The sequence below is a fragment of the Xyrauchen texanus genome, chromosome 11, assembly GCF_025860055.1.
Source record: "Xyrauchen texanus isolate HMW12.3.18 chromosome 11, RBS_HiC_50CHRs, whole genome shotgun sequence".
Lineage (NCBI taxonomy): Eukaryota > Metazoa > Chordata > Actinopteri > Cypriniformes > Catostomidae > Xyrauchen > Xyrauchen texanus.
In genome coordinates, this window is record NC_068286.1 from 33547542 (window position 1) to 33574758 (window position 27217).

The window sequence follows — 27217 nt, forward strand, 5'->3', positions numbered from 1 at the left end:
GTTCTCCCGATGGTCAGTCCTCCCCTGATTGGCCCCAACATGCGTCGGCTCACCGGGAAAATTCCCAGTATGCCAGATTACCAGTCCAGCCCTGGCAGTGACTTAAAAGGGGGGGATCAATGCAATCAGGGGTTAGTAAAGCTTGTCGTATCACAACGTCATGTTGACTATAAAACTATTAAAGTGCCCATTTTTATTGGAGTTTGTATGATTACACCCACAAAATTCTATAAAGAGAGACAGGGTCAGGGACAGACATCTCAAAGGGAAAACAGCAAAAGAGCCTTTGCCTTCTGTGTTCCATGATATTATAGTAAGCAACTGAATGTTGTTCAACTGAATTGTTTTTCACAATGGATTTTTAATATCTACCCTGTCACAGCTGGTTTTTATCAAACACATGTGCTGATGTGTCACCTGCTGCATAAATTGGAGCAAATAGATTGCATTTAGCATTGACATTTATATCGTTTGCTCTAAGGCTGGAATGCAAAATGGATGATTGCTGCTCTTTCAGTTTTAGTCAATACCACATTTGCTTAATGTTGATGATAATGAGTTAGCACAGCTGGCCCAAGACATTATATTTTACATAAAGAAAATGATTTAAAAGGCCATTAAGATTAAGATTTTCTCCATTGTAATATTTTTCCCCTATTTCATCATTTTCATCTTAATACCACAATGCAAAAATTAGTTTTACAATAAATATGTTTTTTTGTATTTTTTTTTTTGTATGTGGTAATACATTTTTATTGTATTATTGCAGCTGCTTCAATGCATTTAGGGGTGTGGTCCTGGTCAAGACAATCTCCTGAACTCCAAACTGAATGTCAGAATGGGAAAGAAAGGTGATTTAAGCAATTTTGAGCGTGGCATGGTTGTTGGTGCCAGACAGGCCGGTCTGAGTATTTCACAATCTGCTCAGTTACTGGGATTTTCACGCACAACCATTTCTAGGGTTTACAAATAATGGTGTGAAAAGGGAAAAACATCCAGTATGCGGCAGTCCTGTGGGCGAAAATGCCTTGTTGATGCTAGAGGTCAGAGGAGAATGGGCCGACTGATTCAAGCTAATAGAAGAGCAACTTTGCCTGAAATAACCACTCGTTACAACCGAGGTATGCAGCAAAGCATTTGTGAAGCCACAACACGCACAACCTTGAGGCGGATGGGCTACAACAGCGGAAGACCCCACCGGGTACCACTCATCTCCACTACAAATAGGAAAAAGAGGCTACAATTTGCAAGAGCTCACCAAAATTGGACAGTTGAAGACTGGAAAAATGTTGCCTGGTCTGATGAGTCTCGATTTCTGTTGAGATATTCAGATGGTACAGTCAGAATTTGGTGTAAACAGAATGAGAACATGGATCCATCATGCCTTGTTACCACTGTGCAGGCTGGTGGTGGTGGTGTAATGGTGTGGGGGATGTTTTCTTGGCACACTTTAGGCCCCTTAGTGCCAATTGGGCATCGTTTAAATGCCACGGCCTACCTGAGCATTGTTTCTGACCATGTCCATCCCTTTATGGCCACCATTTACCCATCCTCTGATGGCTACTTCCAGCAGGATAATTCACCATGTCACAAAGCTCGAATCATTTCAAATTGGTTTCTTGAACATGACAATGAGTTCACTGTACTAAAATGGCCCCCACAGTCACCAGATCTCAACCCAATAGAGCATCTTTGGGATGTGGTGGAATGGGAGCTTTGTGCCCTGGATGTGCATCCCACAAATCTCCATCAACTGCAAGATGCTATCCTATCAATATGGGCCAACATTTCTAAAGAATGCTTTCAGCACCTTGTTGAATCAATGCCATGTAGAATTAAGGCAGTTCTGAAGGCGAAAGGGGGTCAAACACAATATTAGTATGGTGTTCCTAATAATCCTTTAGGTGAGTGTATATCACAAGATTCTAATTGTAATACAGTAATGTATTAGATATTAGTATAATACACAATTTTTTTATTTAAATCAGCATTAAGGGAGTGAAACAAATATTACCATATAAATACTTTACAATTTAAATGATATATATTTTTGAGAATTGTTATATTATTATCATTATAGTTTATTCATTCATTCATTCATTTATTTATTCAATGTTTTGCTTTGCACTGCCACTAAAATAATGTCACAATGCAAAGAAATCTTAATGGTCCTTGACTTTATTTTCTTTAAGAAAATTCCAATTTCACATTCCTTTCTTTTGATTTTAGGGGTGAAATTTTGTTCTTGACAGGTTTTATGCGATTGACCCAAAATATCCAATATTGGGGATATCCAATAACATCTTCCTAGATTTCTAATATTGAAATTGCAAACAAAAGTAACATTTTTTTATTTTATTTTATTTTATTTATATTTTATATGTTGCATAATGACAAATATTTTGTTTAAGGTGTTTTCTGGTGGTTTGTTTATTCAGTGGATGAACATATAACTGCATAAATGTGCACAAAATAGGTTGTTTCAAAAGAAACATGTCATGAAAAAAATATGATTGTTTATGGTGCAGGAAACCTTGACTAAAATTATAAATAATATTTATAAAACAAATACAAAACGTGCAGAATATGGCCCCTATAAAGTAACAGAATTTTCAGCCAATTTGAACTTGACTTAAAAAACATTAAATAACAATGGCTTGTTCAATTTGTGCCCGGCAGGCTAATGTACAAGCACTTGTATAACTGAGTTAAGCACGTTTCAGGTGCTCAGGCAGTGAGAGTGCAGGCAACACTGAAATGCCAGTGTGATTAGGATAAAAATGAATAAATAAAGTCGGATTTTGTGACAAGGTTTGTTTCCCCTACAACATTAAATATCCTTGACTAACTTTGCTAAATTTACAAACAAATGTAAATTTCTAATGACGCCTTCAGGAGAAATACAGACGTAAAATGTGAGAAAAAAAAAACCTTTGGGAATGTTTGATTTTTGTGACTAATTTGTCATTACTGCAATGTGATGTCAAATTAAATGGAATCAGAATGTTTTTCACAAGATAGGAGATTTTCACCTATTGTGTCATTGCAGTGTGACATTGGTTTGGGATGAGAGGCTCTTTTATGCATGTTGAAGGAGTGTTACAAAACCCCAGGCATTTACAATAATATTAAATAGGTATAAAGGTGGCCAAGTGGCATTTTGATGGATTTTTATAAAGGGGAGACTGGAGATAGTTTTGACCAGACTGATCTCAGAGTGAATTTGGAAATAGTAGGTTGACTTTTCTTGAGCTAAACTTGGTCTGTGCTTAACGCAATTTGAAGCACAGCCATGAAAGGCCAAAGCAATACAACAATCTCTTATAAGAGATGCTGCTTGTCAGTAATTTGGCATGATGTAATTGGGACAATGCATACTGAAAAATTTGGAAGCAACATAGCAACTTCCCACTTGGTCAAGTCCATGCTCCAAGCTAAAATCCCAGTGTGTATGTATTTTATTATGTTGTCGTTTTTTTTATTTTTTATTATAATTATTTATTTTTATATAATTAATATATATTCAGGATTTATATTGAGATTTATAACTATAAATATTCATATTTAAAACTATTCCTTCAGGAATTATGACAATATATTCAGATTTACAATTGTATATTCATATTTGTAATTATACATTCAGAAAAATATAATTATAATTTATAATATATACAGTACATATACACTGATATATATATATATATATATATATATATATATATATATATATATATATATATATATATCACTAAGAAATAGTAACTAGTTACAGTTACTAGTTACTTCATTAAAAAGTAACTCAATTACTTTGTTGATTACTTACACCAAAAAGTAATGCATTACTGTTAAAAGTAACTTTTTAGTTACTTTTTTAAAGAACGTTCATTAATGTTCCTATTAATGCCCTTTTATGCGTTATGGTCTTACTCTATACAAACACAAAACTGACTTAAACAGAAAGTAATTTTTAAACACTATTTTATTTCAGTCAGACCAGCACAAACTGAATATATCACAAGGATTTCTGAAATAAATAACAAAACAAGCTGAATAATATGTTCAGAATCAAAAACTAAAGTGGCTTCTGCATCATAATAGCTGTTGTTTTGAGCCCTTAAAAATGTTCCTTTCACAGCTTAAGTATGAAAACTTTTAACAATGTACAACATAACAAAACATTTTGAAATAAATAAATGAAAGCAATCTGAATTATTCAGAATCAATTTCGAGAAACTCAGCACCAAAAAAACTGCTATTATTGACATATATTTACAGTAGAAACAGGCTGCATGTTTTCAACAACATACCGTGCAATAGCTTTGTTGATCTGTCCCTGGCTGTGGCTAATAACAGTCCGGTTAAAATCTAGTCGCTGTTGTTTGGCTGGAGGGGCTTGACTCACTTCGAGTGTGTCCACTGACACCGGGTTAGCTTCTAGCTTTGTCGAGGCATGTCGTTTCTGGAGGTGCTTCGACAGATTGGAGTTGCTATTTTTAGCAGTAGATAGGACATTCGAACCAGAAAGACACAGCTTACATTTCACTAAAAGATTTTTGTCTTTATGCTCAACTAAAGTGAAATAATGAGCATATTTCCACTTTGAAAAACTCGTCTTGCTCTCGCCTTGACTCGCCATGACTGTCGCGCATACTTGAATAAACGGAAACACGCCCACAGTGCGTCTGCGTGTTTACAGTGGTTGGCATCCGCCAATCCTACAATGAGTCGCTGCTGTAAACAGGTTAGGCTGTAGGCTACACTTCAGCCAAAATTAATTAATTTAAAAAAGTACCGGACAACGCACCATATGGTAACGGTAACGGAGTTAATTTATTTAAAAAGTAATGCGTTACAGTATTAGTTACTGTCAAAAGTAACTGCGTTACAGTAACGCGTTACTGCCCAACACTGACTGTATATATTATAAATTATAATATAGTTGAAGTCAGAGGTTTACATAAACCTTATCCAAACAGATTTAAACTCAGTTTTTCACAATTCTTGACATTTTATCATAGAAAACATTCCCTGTCTTAGGTCGGTTAGGATCACTACTTTATTTTACGAATGTGAAATGTCAGAATAATAGTAGAGATGATGATTTATTTCAGCTTTTATTTCTTTCATCACATACCCAGTCGGTCAAAAGTTAACATAGTCTTTGTTAGTATTTGGTAGCATTGCCTTTAAATGGTTTAACTTCGGTCAAAAAAATGTTGCTAGCCTTTCACAAGCTTCTCACAATGAGTTGCTGGAATTTTGGCCAATTCCTCCATAAAGCACACACTTTTTCTTCTTTAAACTGTGCTAAATTTGAAAATGTTAAGTGATCTTGAACTCTGGTAAGGCGCTATATAAATTTAACATTTATTATTATTTAACTAATTAATGGTGCCCCATTCTAAAAATTCCTGATACACTTATGGGACATTCACCTGTTTCTGTCAGGACAGGGGCTTGAACCCAGAGTGTGCTGCTGGCAACCCAGAGCATTAACTGCTATGCTATGGAGCTGTGTGGACCCAAACTGCAGAGAATCACAAGAGACAGGACTTAGGGAAAACAAAGCTGTCTTTACTTGTTCTTCTTGAATAAACACAACAGACCAATCATCAAAAAAGCAGGGCTGAAGAAAGTACAGATCCTCAATGGCTTGTTGCTGGCAAAACATATCCAAAAGCATAGAACAAACTTCCCAAACAAGAAGGTCAAAAGATATTGGAGAAAGTCTGTCAATGTAATCAAAAGTAGGCCAAATGGGAACAGGCATTTAAATAAGATCTGCCTAAACAAAAGAACTTCAAGACTGAGCAAAGATACAATCAAAAGCAGGGCTTATACACTCACCTAAAGGATTATTAGGAACACCTGTTCAATTTCTCATTAATGCAATTATCTAATCAACCAATCACATGGCAGTTGCTTCAATGCATTTAGGGGTGTGGTCCTGGTCAAGACAATCTCCTGAACTCCAAACTGAATGTCAGAATGGGAAAGAAAGGTGATTTAAGCAATTTTGAGCGTGGCATGGTTGTTGGTGCTAGACGGGCCGGTCTGAGTATTTCACAATCTGCTCAGTTACTGGGATTTTCACGCACAACCATTTCTAGGGTTTACAAAGAATGGTGTGAAAAGGAAAAACATCCAGTATCGCGGCAGTCCTGTGGGCGAAAATGCCTTGTTGATGCTAGAGGTCAGAGGAGAATGGGCCGACTGATTCAAGCTGATAGAAGAGCAACTTTGCCTGAAATAACCACTCGTTACAACCGAGGTATGCAGCAAAGCATTTGTGAAGCCACAACACGCACAACCTTGAGTAGGATGGGCTACAACAGCAGAAGACCCCACTGGGTACCACTCATCTCCACTACAAATAGGAAAAAGAGGCTACAATTTGCAAGAGCTCACCAAAATTGGACAGTTGAAGACTGGAAAAATGTTGCCTGGTCTGAGGAGTCTCGATTTCTGTTGAGACATTCAGATGGTAGAGTCAGAATTTGGCGTAAACAGAATGAGAACATGGATCTATCATGCCTTGTTACCACTGTGCAGGCTGGTGGTGGTGGTGTAATGGTGTGGGGGATGTTTTCTTGGCACACTTTAGGCCCCTTAGTGCCAATTGGGCATCGTTTAAATGCCACGGCCTATCTGAGCATTGTTTCTGACCATGTCCATCCCTTTATGGCCACCATGTACCCATCCTCTGATGGCTACTTCCAGCAGGATAATGCACCATGTCACAAAGCTCGAATCATTTCAAATTGGTTTGACATGACAATGAGTTCTTTGTACTAAAATGGCCCCCACAGTCACCAGATCTCAACCCAATAGAGCATCTTTGGGATGTGGTGGAACGGGAGCTTCGTGCCCTGGATGTGCATCCCACAAATCTCCATCAACTGCAAGATGCTATCCTATCAATATGGGCCAACATTTCTAAAGAATGCTTTCAGCACCTTGTTGAATCAATGCCATGTAGAATTAAGGCAGTTCTGAAGGCGAAAGGGGGTCAAACACAGTATTAGTATGGTGTTCCTAATAATCCTTTTGGTGAGTGTATATACACATACACTCTAACAAGCCAGGCACAGGTGATATCATTAAGGAGGAAGTTGTGGAAGGACTTGTGCTCTAGGTTCCCCTCTGCTGGACAGACCATGGTGTGACAGTTTCAACTAATTTTATTTTATTAATTTACATTTATTTTAATGTTTTAATATTAAATGTATTATTCACTGCAAAATGTGTGCTTGACATTCCAGATTTTGCTTGATGCCTGTTGCCTCCAGAATAATGTTATTAAATATGCACAGACAAATTAAAATTATGTTTCATTCAGATATGTATATCTGAAATACCAGGGGAAAACACAACATAGTCCACAGTCAATGTCTTCATCTGGTAAGATTTGTTTTTATAATAATTGTATAATAATGATGATAATAATATTAATAATAATAATAATAATAAGTATTATTGTTATTGTTATTATTGTTAGGCTATTATTATGAAAAGCCATATACTAGGCATATGTTATTACATTTACATTTATACATTTGGCAAACGCTTTTATCCAAAATATATATATTGTCGTGTGAAATTTACAGTATATGATGACTGTTATGTCAAATAGCTTCTTCAGGGCTGTACTAAATAAAAAAAACAATGATATTTTTATGACATGTCCTCCCAACCTGTCCTCTCTTCTGATAATGTGGATATTCAGATTTTCCTAAAAATGTTTATTAGTGATAAGTAAAATTGGTGAACTGAAAGGCAAAAGATACAAAAACCGGCACTGCTAGTGTATTAATGTTGTTACAATTACTATAATTGTACTTTGTTTATCATTTATTATTATATTTTTATACAATGTGCATATAAGTGGTTCTTAAGTTTTGTATTGTCATTTCGTCAAAAATATGCATAGTGCCATCATGTATAAATTATCCTTCACAATAAGATTTATTGTCCATAAGCCACTGTGTTCAAAATAAATTATTTAAAGAAAGATTCTTTGTGTTTCATGCTGTACCGAAACCATACCAAAACGTGACCCCAAAACCGAGATACATACCAAACCAATGAATTGTTGTACATAGCAAAGAATGAGAGAGGTAAAAAAAATCTGTTAATCAAGGCAAAACATAAATTATACAGTAGTTGTTCTTTTTTTTTTTTTTTTTTTTTTTTTGTATAGTAGTTCGCTAAAACAAAAGGGTTGTACAATTCATCCCCCCGCCAAGGTCTAGTGCTTTGATGCATCATTTGTTATTCATCATACTGCCTGTAAGAAACGTATAATAAGACTAATTACTGATTACGGCAGTTTTCCTCTGTTCATTGTCTGTCGTGTCATTTAATGACCATAGACATCGTACTTTCTACCCACACTACTTTATCTAACAACTACTACTTAAAATCCAGATGGCTTGCATTGTATGGTTCATGGATGTAGGACTCTTTACTACATAATAATTAATCTGAAATTTGACTGAATTATAGTGACAAAGACGTACTATTGGTGTGGTGAAAGTAAAGATGGTAATAATACTTTGGTGTATACCATGGTTACTCCAAGATTCTTCAAAGAAAACACATTTAAATTTAATTTAAATTCCCTGGAATTATTATGGTACATGATCAGAAAACTTAGCACTACTTTTTAAGTCCCACATCTAGTTTCAATGTCAACTTCCAGTTTACCTGACTGGCTGGAGACAGATGACATTACTTGCTGGCTCAGCTCTTCAGATGGATCTCCATGATGACAGCAGTTGTGTGTGTGTGTGGTTCTGATCAGTACAGCTATATCTAATTAACTTCAATTGCATGAAATAGACCTGTCCTCTGTGGCTGCTAATGATACGCAGTAAGAAACAGATATTGGATGTCAACATGATTGATTTGAGTGGTGAGGGAGGGTCCAACGGTCTCTTGGGCCATTATCTCTCAAATTCTATGAAGGCTGTCTCATTAGTCATACTTTTGGCACCATTAAATTGCTATAATGGCTTAGGACAGAAAGTCTTTGTGGATTTTGAAATCAGAGGACAAATCACTTCCAAAAGGGCTATAAAGCTAAAGTTATAGGAATGAATACAGACTTAATCTTCAGGCAAGCTATTACTGTTGCAGATACTTTTATTTATTTTTTATAATAATAATCACCCGATCACCCCCCCCCCCCCTTCCCCCCTTCCCCCCTTCTATCTCTGCAGTCTATCCGAGAAGTGACAGGTTACGTGTTAGTGGCTCTGAACCAGTTTGACTATCTTCCACTGGAGAACCTGCGGATCATCCGTGGTACTACACTTTACGAGGGACGTTATGCGCTGGCCATCTTTCTCAACTACAGACGGGATGGCTACTACGGCCTTAGACAACTTGGCCTCAAGAACTTGACAGGTATTTTGTCTGTCTGTGTGCCTCTCACTCATCCTTTGCAACAAATGCCCATCACACTTTTTTTTGTGCAGAAGATGTAATTGAAAAGTACACAGGAAAGGGAAAGAGTTTATGGACAGGGCAGACATCATGGACTGAGTTGCAGCGCTTATTTTGATACATTTGTAACACTTAACCCAACATCAAAAAAAAAACAAATTGTCAAGAAAATGAAGCCTGTTTTTAGGACTATTAAGGTTTTTTGCATTGTGAAATTCATTTTATGACAAGTAAGCAAGTCCTCTGTCTGACACATCCGTCTGCATTACAATATGGAGAGAGAAATTAGGTGCATGTAAAAGCATCCCTCCCGCAAAGTGTGGCTTTAACCTGCGTAAACACCTGTTGGCACTGCTCTGTCCACTGGACCGGGTCTGGAGCCCCCTTTTTAGTGAGATCAGTCAGCGGGCTGTTGACGTCCGAATAAATAGGCCAAACCCCCTACAATAGCCAGCCAGCTCCAGGAACTGTCTCACCCACTCAGGCAGGTCGCAATCGCCGCATTCTTGTTTATTTGGGGATGCACCTGGCCATTGCCTAAGTGTAACCCCAGATACCATACCTCTACCCACCCAACCTTTAATCCACACAGTGTGGAGAAGGAAACTGGTGTCAAGGGGATCTGCCAATAACCCCTTGTCAAATCCAATGTTGAATAAAATTGAGCAGTGCCCAACTGATCGAGCAACTCATCAAAGCGAGGCATTGGGTATGCGGCAAATTTAGACACCTTGTGGACTTTTCTATAATCCACACATAACCATACATACCAGTCACACTTAGGAACTAGAACAACCAGGCTGGACCAATCGCTCTGGGATTCCTCTATTACCCCCATATCGAGCATTGCATCCAATTCTTTCCAAATAATTTTCTTTTTGTGCCGGGCAAATGTTAGGGACGGCTACATACCAACACCCAGGCTCGGTCTTGATGTGGTGCAGGATGAGGTTTGTACAACCCGGTAGATGGGAAAACACGTCTGCAAATTCCTGTTACAATTTGGCAACCTCTGCGACTTCATACTGTGAGAGGTGGTTTCCGCAAGTGACAGGGGTGATATGATTAGGTTTTATATTCACATCCTGCCCGAGCTCGTCCCTCTCCGGAACTACCGTAGCAGGGACTGCCTCCCTCCACAATTTCAGGAGGTTGAAGTGAGATATTTGAAGTGCTATCGGTTCGCTTTACCTCATAATCGAGATCCCCCACTCGTTGTGTGACCTGAAATGGTCCTTGCCACTTGGTGAGTAAGTTGGAGCTAGATGTTGGAAGTAATACGATTACCTTATCTCCCGTAATATAGTCCCCTGTTATATAGTCTATATGTTATATAGTCAGCTCTGTCATTCTTGAGCTTGGAGCAAATTCTCCTGTTTTAGTTGCCCCAAGGTGTGGAGTTTTGCTCAAGTTCAAGAACGTATTGAATTTCATTCTTACTGGTTGAAGGTCCCTCCTCCCAAGCTTCACATATGACATCAAGCACGCCACGTGGGCACCTTCCATACGAATGGAGAAAATCCAGTGGAGGCTTGCAGGACTTCTCATACTGTGAATAACAGGGGATCGAGCCATTTGTCCCAATTTCTAGCATCCTCATGCACAAACTTACGAATCATGTTTTTAAGGGTTTTATAAAATCATTCCTCCAGGCCATCTGTTTGTGGGTGGTAAACACTGGTGCAAATTGACTTAATCCCCAATAATCCTTAAAGCTTGAGTAGTGTCCGTAACATAAAGGTTTTGCCTTGATCGGTGAGGATTTCTTTTGGAATCCCCACCCAGGGGATTATTTTGAAGAGCGCCTCTGCAACACTACGAACTAAGATGCTGCGTAGAGGCACTGCTTCTGGATATTGCGGTACACATTCCACTAGGATTAATAAAAAGCGATGTCCGTGTGCTGACAGCTCTAATGGCTTGACAAATCCCTAAAACTCAAACTTAACGTCAGAATCAGCACGATCGGTGATTGTTGTAAAATGCTACTGTTGCTAAACTGCGGGACGCGTTTAATAATAAAATAGCGCAAGAGATACCGTTCCCAAGGCGGCGCGCGCTCCGAAACAGACAGAAACGAGACAAGCAAAGTATAGGCTACTTTGGGTTTCATGTGCGCGTCTAAACGATCAAATATACACAAAAATATGTCTTGGAGATTCACTTAAACACAGTTTATGTCTTAAATGGACGTAGTTATGGAAATAATTGGGAGAAAATATGCTGCATCAGGAGTCTATTAGATCTGAATTCGGTCTTAAAGGGGAAGCATCCTAATAAACATGCCGACGATTGAGCCATTACTGCGAATCAAACAACAAAAGGCAAAGAGAAAATCATTTACAGCTCTTGAATGAATAACTTATGCATTAATAAGCATTAATCTATCTATGATAAACTATGCAGTGTTATTTTACAATTGATTACTAGATTATTAGATTTCTTTTTAGACCACACCTGAACAGTAATGTTAGTAGACCTTCCTGAAATTAAATCACTGTGCCTATATAACGTTTATCTTAAAAAGAACCGTTAAGAATACAGTTGAAGTACCATATCGGTAAGATAGTAATACCATTAAAACCTTAACGATACCCATCCCTAGTTATGCCTGTGCTTCTCTTGGATGCTCTGAATATTGGATTACGTGTCTGGATTGCCCCTTAATTAAAGCTGCATTTGGATCTCAACCTTCGTGTCTCAGAGCAGTTCGTAACACCTGCTTTGTTTATTTAATATATTTGTTATACATTATTTATATAATATGTTTTTACATTATACATTTTTAATTTAAGTGTCAAGTGTTCAATAAATGTATTTGTTGAGAAATTTTGTCTATCTTAAGTAATTATTTGTGTTACATTTTATCTTACAAATAAAAGGTTCAAATAAGAGGTTAAAAACAAGCACATATCGGCCAAATATCGGCCAAAATAAATCGGCTGCATTAATCGGCCATCGACCGACCCGGATTTCAAAAGATCGGCATCGGCTTGAAAAAACCAATATCGGTCGACCTCTAATCTTGAGATTCCACAAAAACATAGTAAGAATAAGAATAACCTTTTGACCCTTTCAAAAGGCATGTGCTCGATGTGATGGTTAAGCTATTTAAAAGTGTAAGAATGTATATCTCCAGGCACAATTTTTTACTTTTTACTTAGACACACACATACAGAGTTCTTCTGTTTTTCTATGCTCAAGGCCTAGAAACCCCTTGGTGAACCTTAGTGGTTCCAGGAGGTTGAATCCATCTAGACCACGCCTCATTCCCTCATGGGACCTCTCTGTAGTCTTGCTGGGCCTACAGAAAGCCAATTTTGAGCCCCTGGAGTCAGTCGAGGTAGAAGCTCTCTCATTGAAGTCGGCCTTCTGACTGCGCTCACTTCCAGCAAGAGGGTTGGGGACCTGCAGGCATTCTCTGTAAGCATTACATGCCTAGAGTTCGGTTCGGCATGCTCATGTGATCCTGAAACCACGGCAGGTGTCCAAAGTTCCCACTACCCCTTTTAAGGATCAAGTGGTGAACTTGTAAGCGCTGCCCCTGGAAGAGGCTGACCCATCCTTGTCATTGCTATATCCAGTGCGCGCCTTGCATATTTACTTGGACTACACAGAGATCATTAGATGCTCTGAGCAACTCTTTGTCATTTTTGGGGGACAGCAGAAGGTGAAGGCTGTCTTCATAACAGAGGATTTCCTACTGGATTGTGGATGCCATTGCTTTGGCATACCAGGCCAGGGCGCACCGTATCCCCTGGGAGTACGAGCACACACCACTGGGAGTGTGGCATCCTCTTGGGCTCTGGCGAACAGCTCCTCTCTAGCAGACATCTGTAGAGCAGCGGGCTGGGCGATACCCAATAAGATTTTGCAGGATTTTTCAATCTTCGGGTTGAGCCAGTTTAATCCTGTGTGTTAACAGGTACGAACAGGTAAGTATGCAGACAGCTGTCCAGGTGTATCTCTTGCACACAGCGCCTTTCCCCTCCCTGAGGGAATATCGTGCACTTTTTTGTGCCCTGGATGTCTTTCTTCCCCTAGCACCCTGTGGCAGGCGAATTCGGCGGAGGCATGACATGCCCAGTACTCATGAAGTGTGCCCTGTCAGATCAGCCATTGTACTTGGGATAGGTGCTCCATATGTGGTGGTTCTCTGTCAGTAAACATATGAGGTATTTTCCATGGTATTTTTATATAATTTTCCATTTGAATTTTCCCTGACATTAAGCCTGTTTCTTCCCCTGGGCAGATTTCAGGATGTGGCACATCCCGGTTGGGAAGTCCATGTGTTGTATTCTCCACATGTTAACCTCCCCTTTGGGCAGTATGCAGTCTCTGTGGTGTCTTTTCTCCATGGGGGAAAAGAACACCTTCCCCGGTGCGAATGTATCTTTGTCCCATCTAAGTTAATTTTTCAGTTTTTCCAAAAAAGAGAAAAGGTCAAAACAGCTGGTGATGTTTGTAAGTACGTCTTGTACTACAACACTCGGCTCCTCAGCATAAACCTGAATGAGTGGTTGCAAGCTGTCTCCTTTTATACCCGTATGTCCGGGGAGTGGCATGCAAATTCCACTCACCAATTCTCATTGGCCTTTTCTCAAATGTCAGGGGTGTTTGGGGCTCCCAAGTTCAACCCCTAGTGTCACTATATCAACACAGCGTCTTGTCTTTATTAGGACCAAATAACAATATGAATTTTGAAAGCTACTCATAGCTGAATTTTGTAATGGCCTGTGTACTGCATATAAATGGCTAGTTAGAATGTTACCTTCAATAACAATATAAAGATGCTTAATTGGAATTATCACTGCTCAAATCAAGCAGTGTGCCATGTACAGACATGAAAGATTGCATCCTCCAATCTAAGAAACAGTAGGCTACCATGATGCTTAATGGACCCTTGGATATGAAATATGTACTTCTCTTAGATATTCTTACTCTTACTTCTACCTTACTGGTGATGATCAATAGCCTCTTCAGCAGAAATATACAACAAAGTAGCCTTTTCCTTCCCTCCATTAACACAAAACTTGACTTTAAATCTTAAGTCGGCAGATAATTTTAGAACATGCAAAATCTAGATGTCACGTCAAACAATTGTAAAACTACTTTATGACATTATTGTTTGTTTTCTGTAACAAGCTCCACCATTAATGTTTTTAATTAAGCTTCATAGTCAATAGAACTTCATTATATATGCAACCACCACTCCAATTTCATATAAGGGAAGAAAGATCACGGATGAAAGATCATGCAGAAAATGTATTGGCTCAAAGCTCTTTTCAGACAACCTTCCTCTTAACACAAAGGACTGTTTCATTTAGCAATGCACTTAATCTATTAAAATAATGATAGTTCATCCAAAAATTTATATTTTATCCTCTTTTACTCATCCTCATGTCACTCAAACTCTTTGATATTTTTTCTTATTATGTGCAACAGAAAAGGTGAGATCTAGCATGTTGTTTAATCTGCTCTTTTTCATACAACAAATTTAGAAAAGGCTGTCAAGTGGAATGTTGTTCTATTGCTCACACAAAGCTATTGTTTGTCAAGAAAAATATTTATTTGAAATATAGCATCTAAACTTTTGACTAATTTAATGGTGATTTATGATATTTTATTTTTATTTTTTTTACAACCACGGCAGTCATCATTAATCGGAACCAAAAGTCATTGCATAGACCAGAATAGTCTATACACCAGTGGCGGCTTGTCAATAGAGAGCACTGGGGCGCCGCCCCCATAAAAATTCCAGAAATATGCATCAATACAAAAATTATATAAAAATGAAATAAAAATAAAAAAATAAAATAGTTTACTCATACAATATGCAGGCTGGTAGTAAGAGCCTCAGCATTTAATAAAAACTGGCTTTAATCGGTTAACTATTTTCTATGTTTTTCAATATGTTTCATGCGGTTTCATGGGCGAGGGACGCCGGACAAATTTTAGGCAGCATGTGACCTGAAGCTGGTCTCTAGTTGGTTTCTTAAAGATTATCCTCCGGGCGCAGGTCGCTGCATCCCTGGCGAATCAGAATTGGATACATGTTATTTTATCCAATCTGATTGGTTCTCGTCACCTGTCATTCAACTTTACGCTCTTCGCCACTACTGTGAGTGCGCAGGCGACTCCGCCAAAACTTTGCTAGGCTGATCACTTTCGCAGAGATAATGGCAGCTGTTAAACCAAACTCTGTCATTGATTTACAAAAAAAACCCTTTCACAAGGCGTTCGCTGGAAGAAAAAAAAGGAAACTCTCTCCATTCCATTGGTGAGCAAAGCAGTGGTTCTCGGCCAACAAAGAGGTGCCGGGCGCTCAGACCAGAAGAGCGTGAAAGGATTGCAGCAGAGGTGAGTTTGTTATAGAAATTAGTCAAAATACCATTGTAATTATTGTTGTGCTTCAGAGATCTCCTGCCCACATATCATATTCTACAGACTCAAGAAAAAAAAAATTGTTTGGTATAAATCCTTACAAAAATCATAATTTTAATATTATACAACAGCATCCCAAAAATAATAAATTGGCAACATCAAAATAAATGATCAAATGAAATATGAAGCCACCAAAAACTACTGTCTTGTATGGGACAAAAACTCAAATGGCTCTATTTTTATTTTGAAAGTCATTGCAACTGTGACAACTAGTGGGCTACTCTAGGTTACTACCTTACATTTACACACACATACATATCTATATATATATATATATATATATATATATATATATATATATATATATATATATATAATTATCTCTATAGGTCTGTGATCCTGGGACACACTAGGGAGCGTTTCTCCTTCACAGACCACCTTGTCTGTGCCACCTTGTTGCAGGGGGACAGGTTTGATGAGTACAAGGATACCTTTCCTGAAGATGCATTGAGCTGCTCAGTGGAAGCAAGCTGAAGACAGAGCTCAGTCTCATCTACAGCAAGGAAGAATTCAAAGCCTGCCGTGGTGCTGTGGACCTATTCCAGCTGTTTATGGAGAGTAATCTCAAAGAAGTATTTTCCTAAACTGTGACTCTCCTAAAAGTTATCATTACCACACCCATGACCACGGCTGAAGCTGAGAGGTGCTTCTCAACCTTGAAAAGAATAAAACCTTTTCTCAGAAACACCATGACCCAGGAGAGGCTGAATGCACTGGTATTGCTCTCCATGGAAAAGAGACTTGTTACTGAGATGACTGACTTTAATCAGAGAGTCATTGAGACATTTGCTGGACAGAAAGAAAGGAGAGCTAAATTTATGTTCAAGTAGTCAACATGCTTTTTGGTACTGCTTTGTATTTATTTTCACCAGCCGCCACTGCTATACACCCAAAATATCGCTTTAAATAACTCTTTAATTTCCATAAAATGCATAAATAAATAATTCAGACAGGGATCAAGTGACATGAATAGATGATGGAGGTATTTTCATTTTTTAATGAACTGTCTCTTGAATGCTTTCTAATACTTCTTGAAGTCTTCCATTTTCCACTTGCCAGTCTTTACTTATTCTTTGTTGAAGTTTGTTGAGTTCTGACCACAATTTCATCTCTCATGCCAATAGGTCTTGAAATGTTCCCTGCAAAGTAATTACGCCATGACTTTACATGCATACAGACAAGAGTCAATATATAATCAGCTGATGCAGATTGTTTAGTGTTTCTGAGAATTAGAGAGAAATTGCAAGCTTTTTTCCCTTCGTAATTAATAAGAATGAACATTTTGTGATCATTTGCATTTAGTATCTACACTCACTGAGCACTTTATTAAGTACATCTGTACACCTACTTATACATTTGATTATCCAATCAGCCAACCGTGCAGCAGTGCAATACATAAAATCTTGCAAATACAGGTCAGGAGCTTCAGTTAATGTTCACATCAACCATCAAAATACAGAAAAAATTTGATCTCATTGATTTCAACCGTGGCCTGATTGTTGGTGCAAGATGGGCTGTTTTGATTATTTCTGTAACTGAAGATCTCCTGGGATTTTCATGCGAACAGTCACTAAAGTTTACTCAGAATGGTGCCAAAAAAAAAAAAAAACACCCAGTGAGCTGAAGTTCTGTGGATGGAAACGCCTTGTTGATGAGATAGTTCAATGGAGAATGGCCAGACTGGTTCGAGCTGACAGGAAGGCTAGGATAACTCCTTTGTACAACTGTAGTGAGCAGAATAGCATCTTAAAATGCATAACAGTCAAACACTCAGGCGGATGGGCTACAACAACAGAAGACCACATTGGGCACATTATTAGGACCATAGTGTTCCTAATACAGTGCTTGGTGAGTATATAACCAAGCTGTATCCCAAATGACACACTATACACTGTGCAAATACACTACGCACTATGCACTCGACCGTCTAGTGTATGGATTTTCAAAGTGTAGTGTTGATGGAACACTGAAGATTTTTACTACACGAAAGCATATGCCAAGTTTCAGCTGTCGAAATTTAAGTTTCAATAGCACATGATGTGTTGCTGCTAGCTTTAGCCTATTAGCTAATCTCAGTTCAATGCTTATCTCAAATAACTTACATTTTCATAAAGCATGGGGTAATGGTAAAGCATTCAACTCACATTAGCAAGGTGTTGTCTTGACAGATTTTTCACTAGTTTTTTACCATTTACCATTAATTTAAATTGTTTTGCAAGGCCAGCACTGCGACCAGGCAAACTTCGCCCCTTCCTTACCCTAAGGAAAGTCACCACCCATGTGTGCATTAAGTGTCCAACATTCAGGGCCATTTCTAGATATAAGCATTTTAAGCGGGTGCTTAGGGCACCCAAGCCACCAGGGGGCCCCGCAAAGCAAGATCTTTTATGTTGTTGTTGTTTTTAATATACTTAAAGCTGCAAGACTTAGGCATCTGTTATGCTCAATTAGACAGGAATGGGGGCCCGCTTGTGGCCTGAGAGGGAAGGGAGAATGTCATAATTTGGTTAAATAAGGACATCATAAGGGTTCTCATAGTACTCTTGCCTTTTCAGTGCGAACACATTACTCGCACAATTTAAATAAAAAAAAATAACGTGGAATAGTTTTGCTGGGGCAAAAGGCCCCTATCAAACATTGACTGATCCAATCACACTGGAGATTAATTTGTTATAGAATTCATAAGATGTAATGGCATGTCAAATGTGATTGAAATGAACAAGGAATCATGCACCCTTTTATGAAGTGGTTATTTTGAAGAAGCTTAATCTTACATTTACATTTATGCATTTGACAGACACTTTTATCCAAAGCGACTTACAGAGGCCTTATTACAGGGACAATCCCCCCCCAACCTGGAGTTAAGTGACTTGCTCAAGGACACAATGGTGGTGGCATCAAACCACTGACCTTCTGATTTACAGTTTACCAGTTATGTGGTTTAGATCACTACACCACCACCACTCTTAATTTGTTAATGACAAATTGTGCCCCATAACTATTGCCCTGTTATGTACACTAATTATCAATATAAACCCCCAGGGGCCATTTACCCCAGGTGTGTGGTAAATGGTCCCTCATCACTTTTTTTTTTATTTTCTTTTTTTTTATTATTATTAATTGTATTCAAAAACCCTTTCTGTTGTTATTTATATTAACACAAATGATGTTGCTCCATAGATTTTGAATAAAAAAAATAAACATTTTCTTGAATCTTGAGACACTTTGTGACCAGAAAAAAAGCTATTTTCTAAAATAGTGAAAACAATGTACGTGTAGTGCCATAATAACTTTGCAAGATAATTTATGGTGATAACTTTCATTAAAACCTTGAAGCCACTGATTATGTAAAGGATCTTAATAAGATTATGATATACATCCTAAAAAAAAAATATTTATATTTTCATTATATTTTTGGCAATCATAGAACCGCAGGGAGATGAGAGAGAATGGATAGAAGGGACAACTAAATGAGTAAATCTTACCCGAGCCAGATATGAACTTGCATTGCCCATATGTACACCATGATTCAATGTAACTTTCGGAAGCTAACCACTAGGCCATGGCTGCAACAGGCGCTTAATTCAAAAGTAATTTCAAAACCGTGCATGTAATCATTTTACCAAATTAAGTCAAACCATCTCCTTAGGGCCTGTGTTGTTTGTGTATAATCATAAAATCACTTGGAGGCCAATTCTCATTTGTTTTGATGCAAACCTGAGAGAAATTTGAAACATTGAATGTGTTTCACATTCACAGGGACAGAAACAGAGTGAAGGATAAAACTATTTTCAAATTCTTCTAGCTAGCTATTGCTTTCTGAGACACTTTATCCTTGGTTCCTGATGTAGCTTTGGTTTAAAAAAGTGTTTATTGAAATGTATTAGCATCCTTTACTGATTGCCTTGAAAAGATGTTTTTTTTTTTTTTTTGGTTACAGGTTGGACATACTGTAAAAACACTGGCGAAGACTCAAGCAAATAAATAGCTGTCTAGAATACATTTGTGCATGTTTACCAAAGCCACAATCTGCAGGGATGTAAATAAAAAGACCCCCGGTAACATTTTGAAAAATAAACACATGCACAGGCTTTGGATTGGTCCTCAGTTGTTTTCCATTTGAAACAGTGCAGAACATGCTACTTCACCACTCTATCTGCTGGCTGTGTGAACACTGAAATGCTTGGTAAACAGCAGACATTAGTCTGAGAGACATTAGTTAGATCAAGCCCCATCCATTAAATGATCACTTTGCATTTTGTCTCAAATGTAACAGTTGAGTACACTAGTGAATGTAGAAAATGAGGGGGGTCTAACATGAATGAAATACAAATAGGATTTTTCTGATTTTCATTACAGCTCATTTAACAAATAAAATTACATCCAAAACGTCCAGGTTACTATTGTAACCTCCGTTCCCTGATGGAGGGAAAGAGACATTGTGTCGAAGAAGTGATACTATGGGTCTCTCTTGAGAGCCTCACGGATCTCTGAACTTGAAAAAAGGAGGAGCTGAGAATGAGGTTCGGCCATAACAGTGGCTCGGTTCAGCGTCGTGGCCAGGAGGACACAACGTCTTGTTTCCTCCTTCAGGGAACGGAGGCAGGCCCGGACTGGCCATCGGAAGCACCGGGACAATTCCCGCTGGCCTGGCGACTAAGTTGGCCTGCTGCCAGCCAGTGTTTTTTTTTTGTTGTTTTTTTAATTATTATTATTTTATATTACTACCTTTACCAGTGATCATTTTTTAATTCGTCATTCAATAAAATTAATATTAATATTAATAACAATTTAAAAAAAAATCATGAATCTGTTAATCTTAACTGACAAGGCTACGATTCGACTTTACACCTCAGACAAACGGTTAAACAGAAAATGCGAGCAGCACCCGATGATGGAGAGAAAACGGCTAGGTGGAGCAGAGAGGGAAAGGACAAAAAAAAAGAAAGCACTCCAAGAAGAAGCAGCAAAATGTTGCAAAATTACTGACCTGTTCAGGGCTTCAAGTGCAGGTCAGTTTCATCTGTAAATACTGTACTTTTTTCTTTGTTAACTTAGTATTGAACTGCTAGCAAATGTAAGCGGTAGCGCCCGTCTAACGTTACATTCATGGAGAAATCAAAACAAATGAGTGCACACAGAAAACTCACAGAAGAAATGTACTGAGGTAAAAATTCTAATTGTTGTTTTTTTATTTATAACATATGATTTAGTTTAACATAACACAACTAAGGGAGCTGTTTTGCTGAATATTATTTTTAACTGTGAAAAACAGTTAATATGGTTTGTGTCTAAAATGTAAGTAACTTAATAATAAATATTAACTACGCTACTTGTTTATTATCACAATTGAAAATGTTACATTGAATTTATTGTTCAATAAACAAGTAGCGCAAATTTTGCTTCAACCGCGGGATGAAACCGACTCAACCCTGAGACTGTAAAATCTCGTAAAGGTATTGGGTGTTGCCCAACCCGCTGCTCTGCATATATCTGCTAGGGAGGTGCCGTTGGCCAGTGCCCACGAGGATGCCACACTTCTCGTCGAGTGTGCTGAAAACCGCAAGGGGGCGGGCATGGCCTGGGTGTGATAGGCCAGTGCTATGGCGTCAACCACCTAGTGGGAAAGCCTCTGTTTGGAGACAGCATTCCCTTTCCGCTGTCCACCAAAGCAGACAAAGACCTGCTCAGAACGTCTAAATTTATGGTCCACATAAGTACGCAGGGCATGCACTGGACACAGCAACGAAAGGGCTGGGTCTGCCTGGCAGTGCTTGCAGGTTCACTACCTGGTCTCTGAAGGGAGTCGTAGGAACCTGGGGAACGTAGCCTGGTCACGGTCTTAGGACGACGTGAGTGTCTGCTGGACCGAATTCCAGGCAGGTGTCACTGACAGAGAACACTTGCAGGTCCCCGACCCTCTTGATGGATGTGAGTGCGATCAGGAGGGCTGTCTTCAGGGAGAGGGCCTTGAGCTTGACTAGTAGCTCGAAGGGGGAGGGGGCATGCAAATTCTTTTCAGCCAATTCTCATCAGCCTTTTCTCAAAGATAGAGGTAACCGAGGCTCTCAAGCGAGACCCCTATTGTCACTACATCGACACAACGTCGAGTGAGTGACAGAAGGGGAAAATTAATGTTCATGTATTTATTTTTTAATTGCTGTATGTTACATAATACAAGTCACTGGTAGGTTTCAACATTAATGTATATGTAATTTAAATGGCAAACATATGTTATCTGAGAACACGGTCTGTACAAATGCTTTTACAAGACAGTCTGCCTTAATAAGTCTTTATTGCCAAACTGATTGTCAAGTCCTGTTAATGTTTCACACTTCTGTGAGCCATTACATTACACATCCTAGCTAGTTGCAAATCTCCAGCTCTCAATTTGAATCCTCACCTGTATCACATATGTTCAGCGCTTGATTAAATGAGTGGCCTTGCTGTTAAAATCGTCCTCACTTTCACACATCAATGAAGCTCGAGTTAGTAAATCAGTCCAGGCTTCAGTCTTCCTTCAGCCTTAAATGCTAATTTATTTCTCCACTCACCTCAGTTCAAGGCAGGGCTCCTATTCTAACCACACCCTACTTTTCACCCATCCAATGTAGTATGTAAACAAATTATTATAATAATTAATATTATTATTATTATTTGTGATATTTTATATAAGCACATATGCCAGCATGGAGTGGAAATCATGATTTTCCACTTATACAATGTAATATATGTTCCCAAATGTTTGATAGGGATGGAAATATATGTGCCATATATTGTGTATTTAGGAAAATATGTTACATTTATGGAAATTACCATTTTTGTAGTATTTTCAAAATTGCTGTTACAAATCTGTTCAGGTATGTGTCATTTTTATGAGCGATAACCATACATGATTATACATATTATACAGGTATATGTGTTTTAAATATTTTGCCATATATTTCTTTGATATGGGTTAGTGTGAGTTTGAAACAACAGATAAAGGAATAGTTCACCCAAAAATTTTAATTCTCTCATTATTCACCTAACCTGATGCTATCCCAGATCTGTATGTGTTTGACAGTCTTTCTTCAGCAGAACACAAATAAAGAATTTTAAAAGAAGATTAGGTCCTTATAATGCAAGGGTGCTAGCACTCTGACTGTCCAAAAATCACATTTAAGCAGCATGAATGTAATCCCTGACTCCAGTTGATCAATTATTGTCTTCTGAAGCAAATAAATTCTTTGTGAAAAAAATAAATTTATAATTAAAACATTATTAACTTTTAAAAGTGCTTTCTGCCAGCAGTTGATGCATCCTGTAACTGTCACATCACGTAAGCACATCGATGAGTTCACGCGAGAATAGAAGAACAAACATCACGCGAGAGTTAGGCCATTACAAACAGAACAGAGCCCTGGATGGAAGCGGCGATTTTAAATTAAAAATGTTTTAATTATCGATTTGTTTCTTACGTAAACCTATCAGAAGACATTCATTGATTGACTGCATGTGGATTATTTTAATGCTGCATAAATGTGAATAAAAAATAGAAAGCCTAAACAAAAAAATCTAGAAAAAAAACAGCAAGGATGGCGATTAAAATTTAAATGAGAGAAAAATGTAATACAATGACAAAAGAGACTTAAAATTTACAATATTAATTAAAACAAACAAACAAAGTCTTCAGGTTTCAGAGGTTCCACATTGTTGGTGCATAATGGCTAAAAGCAGCTTCACCTAGTTAGATCTCAAAAATTCCCAGAGGGGGCCTGGGTAGCTCAGCTAGTATTGACGCTGACTACACCCCTGGAGTCGCGAGTTTGAATCCAGGGCATGCTGAGTGACACCAGCCAGGTCTCCTAAGCAACCAAATTGGCCCAGTAGCTCGGGAGGGTAGAGTTACATGGGGTAACCTCCTGAGTGAGTTGTGCAGGGATGCTGTGGAGAATAGCATTAGCCTCCACATGTGCTACGTCTCTGCAGCAACCCGCTCTACAAGCCACGTGGTAAGATGCGTAGATTGATGGTCTCAGACGTGGAGGCAACTGAAATTCGTCCTCCACCACCTGGATTGAGGCGAGTCATTACACCACCACAAGGACATAGAGTGCATTGGGAATCAGGCATTTCAGATTGGGGAGAATAGGGGAGAAAACAAATGAATAAATAAAAAGAAAATTCCCTCATCATTTACTCACCCTCATGTCATCCCAGATGTGTATGACTTTCTTTCTACTGTTGAACACAAAGATTTTTACAAGAATAATTCAGATATGTTGATCAATTCAATGCATGTGAATGGAGCTTCAAAATTTTGGCACCCAAAATGCACATACAGCCACCATAAAAGTAATCCATAAGACTCCAGTGGTTAAATCCATATCTTCTCTACTGATATGATAGGTGTGGGTGAGAAAAAGTTCAATATTTAAGTTCTTGTTTACTATCAATCTCCACTTTAACTTTTACTTGTACATTCTTCTTTTATTTTTGGTGATTTGCATTCTTTGTGTATATCGCCACCTACTGTGCAGGGAGGAGAATGTATAGTAAAAACTGACTTAAATATTGATCTGTATCTCACCCACACCTATCATATCGCTTCAGAGATATGGATTTAACCACTGAAGCCTTATGAATTACTTTTATGCTTACATTTTAAGCTTCACAATTTTGGCACTCATTCACTTGCATTGTATGGACCTACAGAGCTGAGAAATTCTTCTTAAAATCATTTGTGTTCTGCAGAAGAAAGAAAGTCATACACATCTGAGATGGCAAGTTATCGCATTTGCATAATCAGTGACAAGTGTGATACCCCATCCCCCCGCTGTTATTGTGAAAATTGTTTGGTCGAGACACCTGGCTAATCAGATTTGCAGAACACACACAATGTCCATTGTGCAAATCGGGGACTGAATAGAGGGTCAAAATGCCTCGCCAAAGGCTAAAATCAGGGGCTCAAAAAAGAAATGCGAGCAAACAGAGAGCAAAAGTGAAGAAGCAGAGAGGTGATGGCCAAATTTCTTGCCAAGCATGAAGCACTAGGTATGACAGGCGAAGCTGAACATGGCAAAAGCGAGGAGCTAGTGTAGACTAGCAAATAAAAAATGCCGCTAGCTAGCTTAACCTTTAAATAACGTTAGCACGTTCACTTAACTAGATAAGATATCAATATAATAGATAGATATAAATGCCCTTATAAGTAGGGATGGGTACCAAAACCCAGTATTAAACAGTATTAAATTATTAAAGGCCGTAGTATTGATAAGCTACGACATTATGGTTCTTTTTAACGTTTTGGTGTAATTTATAATCACGCTACTGCAGCCTCTTTACTCTGTTTCGGAGTTGTGCTCCACACACACTGTTACGTCCCCCTTTTAGTTGTCTAGAGGATTTAAGAGTACGTAACATATAGTGAAAAGATTAACTAATTTAAGAGAATTAAATGAAAAGAAAACGGGTTCAGTTACCGAAAACTTGTGTGGTGGAATGAATCAGGCAGAGACACATATGGGTTGCTGCTAAATATAGTTATTTGTAATGAATCATAGCAATACACCCAATCTTATTTACAGAGCAAATAGTGAAACAACAAATATCCATTTACAAAATATGTATACAAATGGTAGGACAAAACAAATAACAAACCAGACAAAGGAGTAAAGGACAATGAGTGGTGCTAAAGCAAAGAAATCAGCAAAACAAAACTTACCTTATATCTATAAATCTCAAGGTAACACAGAAAATAAGAATATGAAAAACAATACTTAAACTACACTAACTAAACGCGCCTTACCTGGTGTGTTTAGACAATTCAAATTCTACGTAGCGTAGTGTAGATCACGTGACATACTACCCTATCCCCACTCTCAAGGTCCAAAAAGTTAGTTTTTGTATAATTGATCAAAGTGAAGCAATGTCACAACAGATACATCAAGTAACAAAAATGATTGTCTCACTAACACAAAGTAGCTATTACAAGTCCAAAGACAAAAGAGAGATAAACAAGCCTCCTTCAGTGTTGTCACTTCCAAGTTTTATAGAGAGAAGGAGAGTCCGGATTGGTTCCTTGAGGGGGAAGTTGTCACGTAAACTTAATGATGATTGACAGGATGAATAACCAATCACTGAACCTAAGAATCATGACAGTGAAGATGAAATGGGAGAAAAGAAAACCAATCGAAATACGCTGCAGCACGTAACACTCACACCCTTAAAAACAAACATCTATACATAATATAGATTTTGACAAAAGGGCTAAATTATTTACAAATAAATAACTACCCTCTTCAAACCTGGGACAAAGCATCTGCAACAATATTATCCAAACCCTTTTTGTACTTTATCTCAAGGTTATAATTTTGAATGATGAGAGACCATCTCATCAACCTCTGGTTCTGGTTGTACATGCGTAGAAGGAAAGTCAGTGGATTATGGTCTGTATAAACAGTTACCGGATGAATTGTGGAACCAACATATACCTCAAAGTGTTGAAGAGCCAACAATAACGCTAGGGCTTCTTTCTCGATAGTGGAATAATTATGCTGATATTTATTAAACTTCTTCGAGAAGTAACAAACAGGATGATCAATCCTATCCGTCTCCTCCTGCAAAAGAACAGCACCTGCTCCTACATTGCTAGCATCTACTTCCAGCTTAAATGGTTTTGAAAAATCTGGGGCAGACAGCACAGGAGCACTGCATAACAGAGTTTTAACATTGTAAAATGCATTTTGACACTCAAGTGACCATACAAACGGCTCTGAAGGACTAAGTAAAGTAGTCAATGGAGTGGCGACAGAAGAAAAATTCCGGCAAAAACACCAATAGTAACCGGCCATACCTAAAAACCTACGTAACTCACGTCTGGTAGTTGGTACGGGAAATTCACTAATGGCCAAAACCTTTGCTGTCAAAGGACGCACTTGACCTTGTCCGACTTGTTTACCTAAATAGGTCACAGTTGCTTTCCCGATCTCACACTTGGTAAGGTTTAGTGTCAGAGATGTCTTCTCTAGACGCTTAAACACAGTTCTCAGCAACGATACATGCTCCGTCCAACTTTGGGAATAGACTATCAGATCGTCCAGATAAGCATGGCAATTTGGAACATCAACAAGCACCAAATTGACCAGTCTTTGAAATGTGGCAGCAGCGTTTCGCAAACCAAATGCCATAACATTATACTGTAAGAAGCAATCTGGTGTCACGAAAGCAGAAATTTCAGATGCCCTGGGAGTCAAAGGAACTTGCCAATACCCTTTAAGCAAGTCGAGCTTACTGACAAACTTCGCTGACCCTACGCTATCTACACAGTCTTCCATCCTCGGTA

General features: G+C 38.3%; 1 protein-coding gene across 1 annotated transcript in view; it reads left to right on the plus strand.

The window, feature by feature from the left end:
* Positions 1–27217, plus strand: part of LOC127651349 (receptor tyrosine-protein kinase erbB-4-like) — a 213951-nt gene that overhangs the window by 61543 nt on the left and 125191 nt on the right. Inside the window, exon 3 of the mRNA XM_052137124.1 lies at positions 9222–9408. Within this exon, the coding sequence (XP_051993084.1) occupies positions 9222–9408 (187 nt within the window). The remainder of the gene's footprint in view (positions 1–9221; positions 9409–27217) is intronic.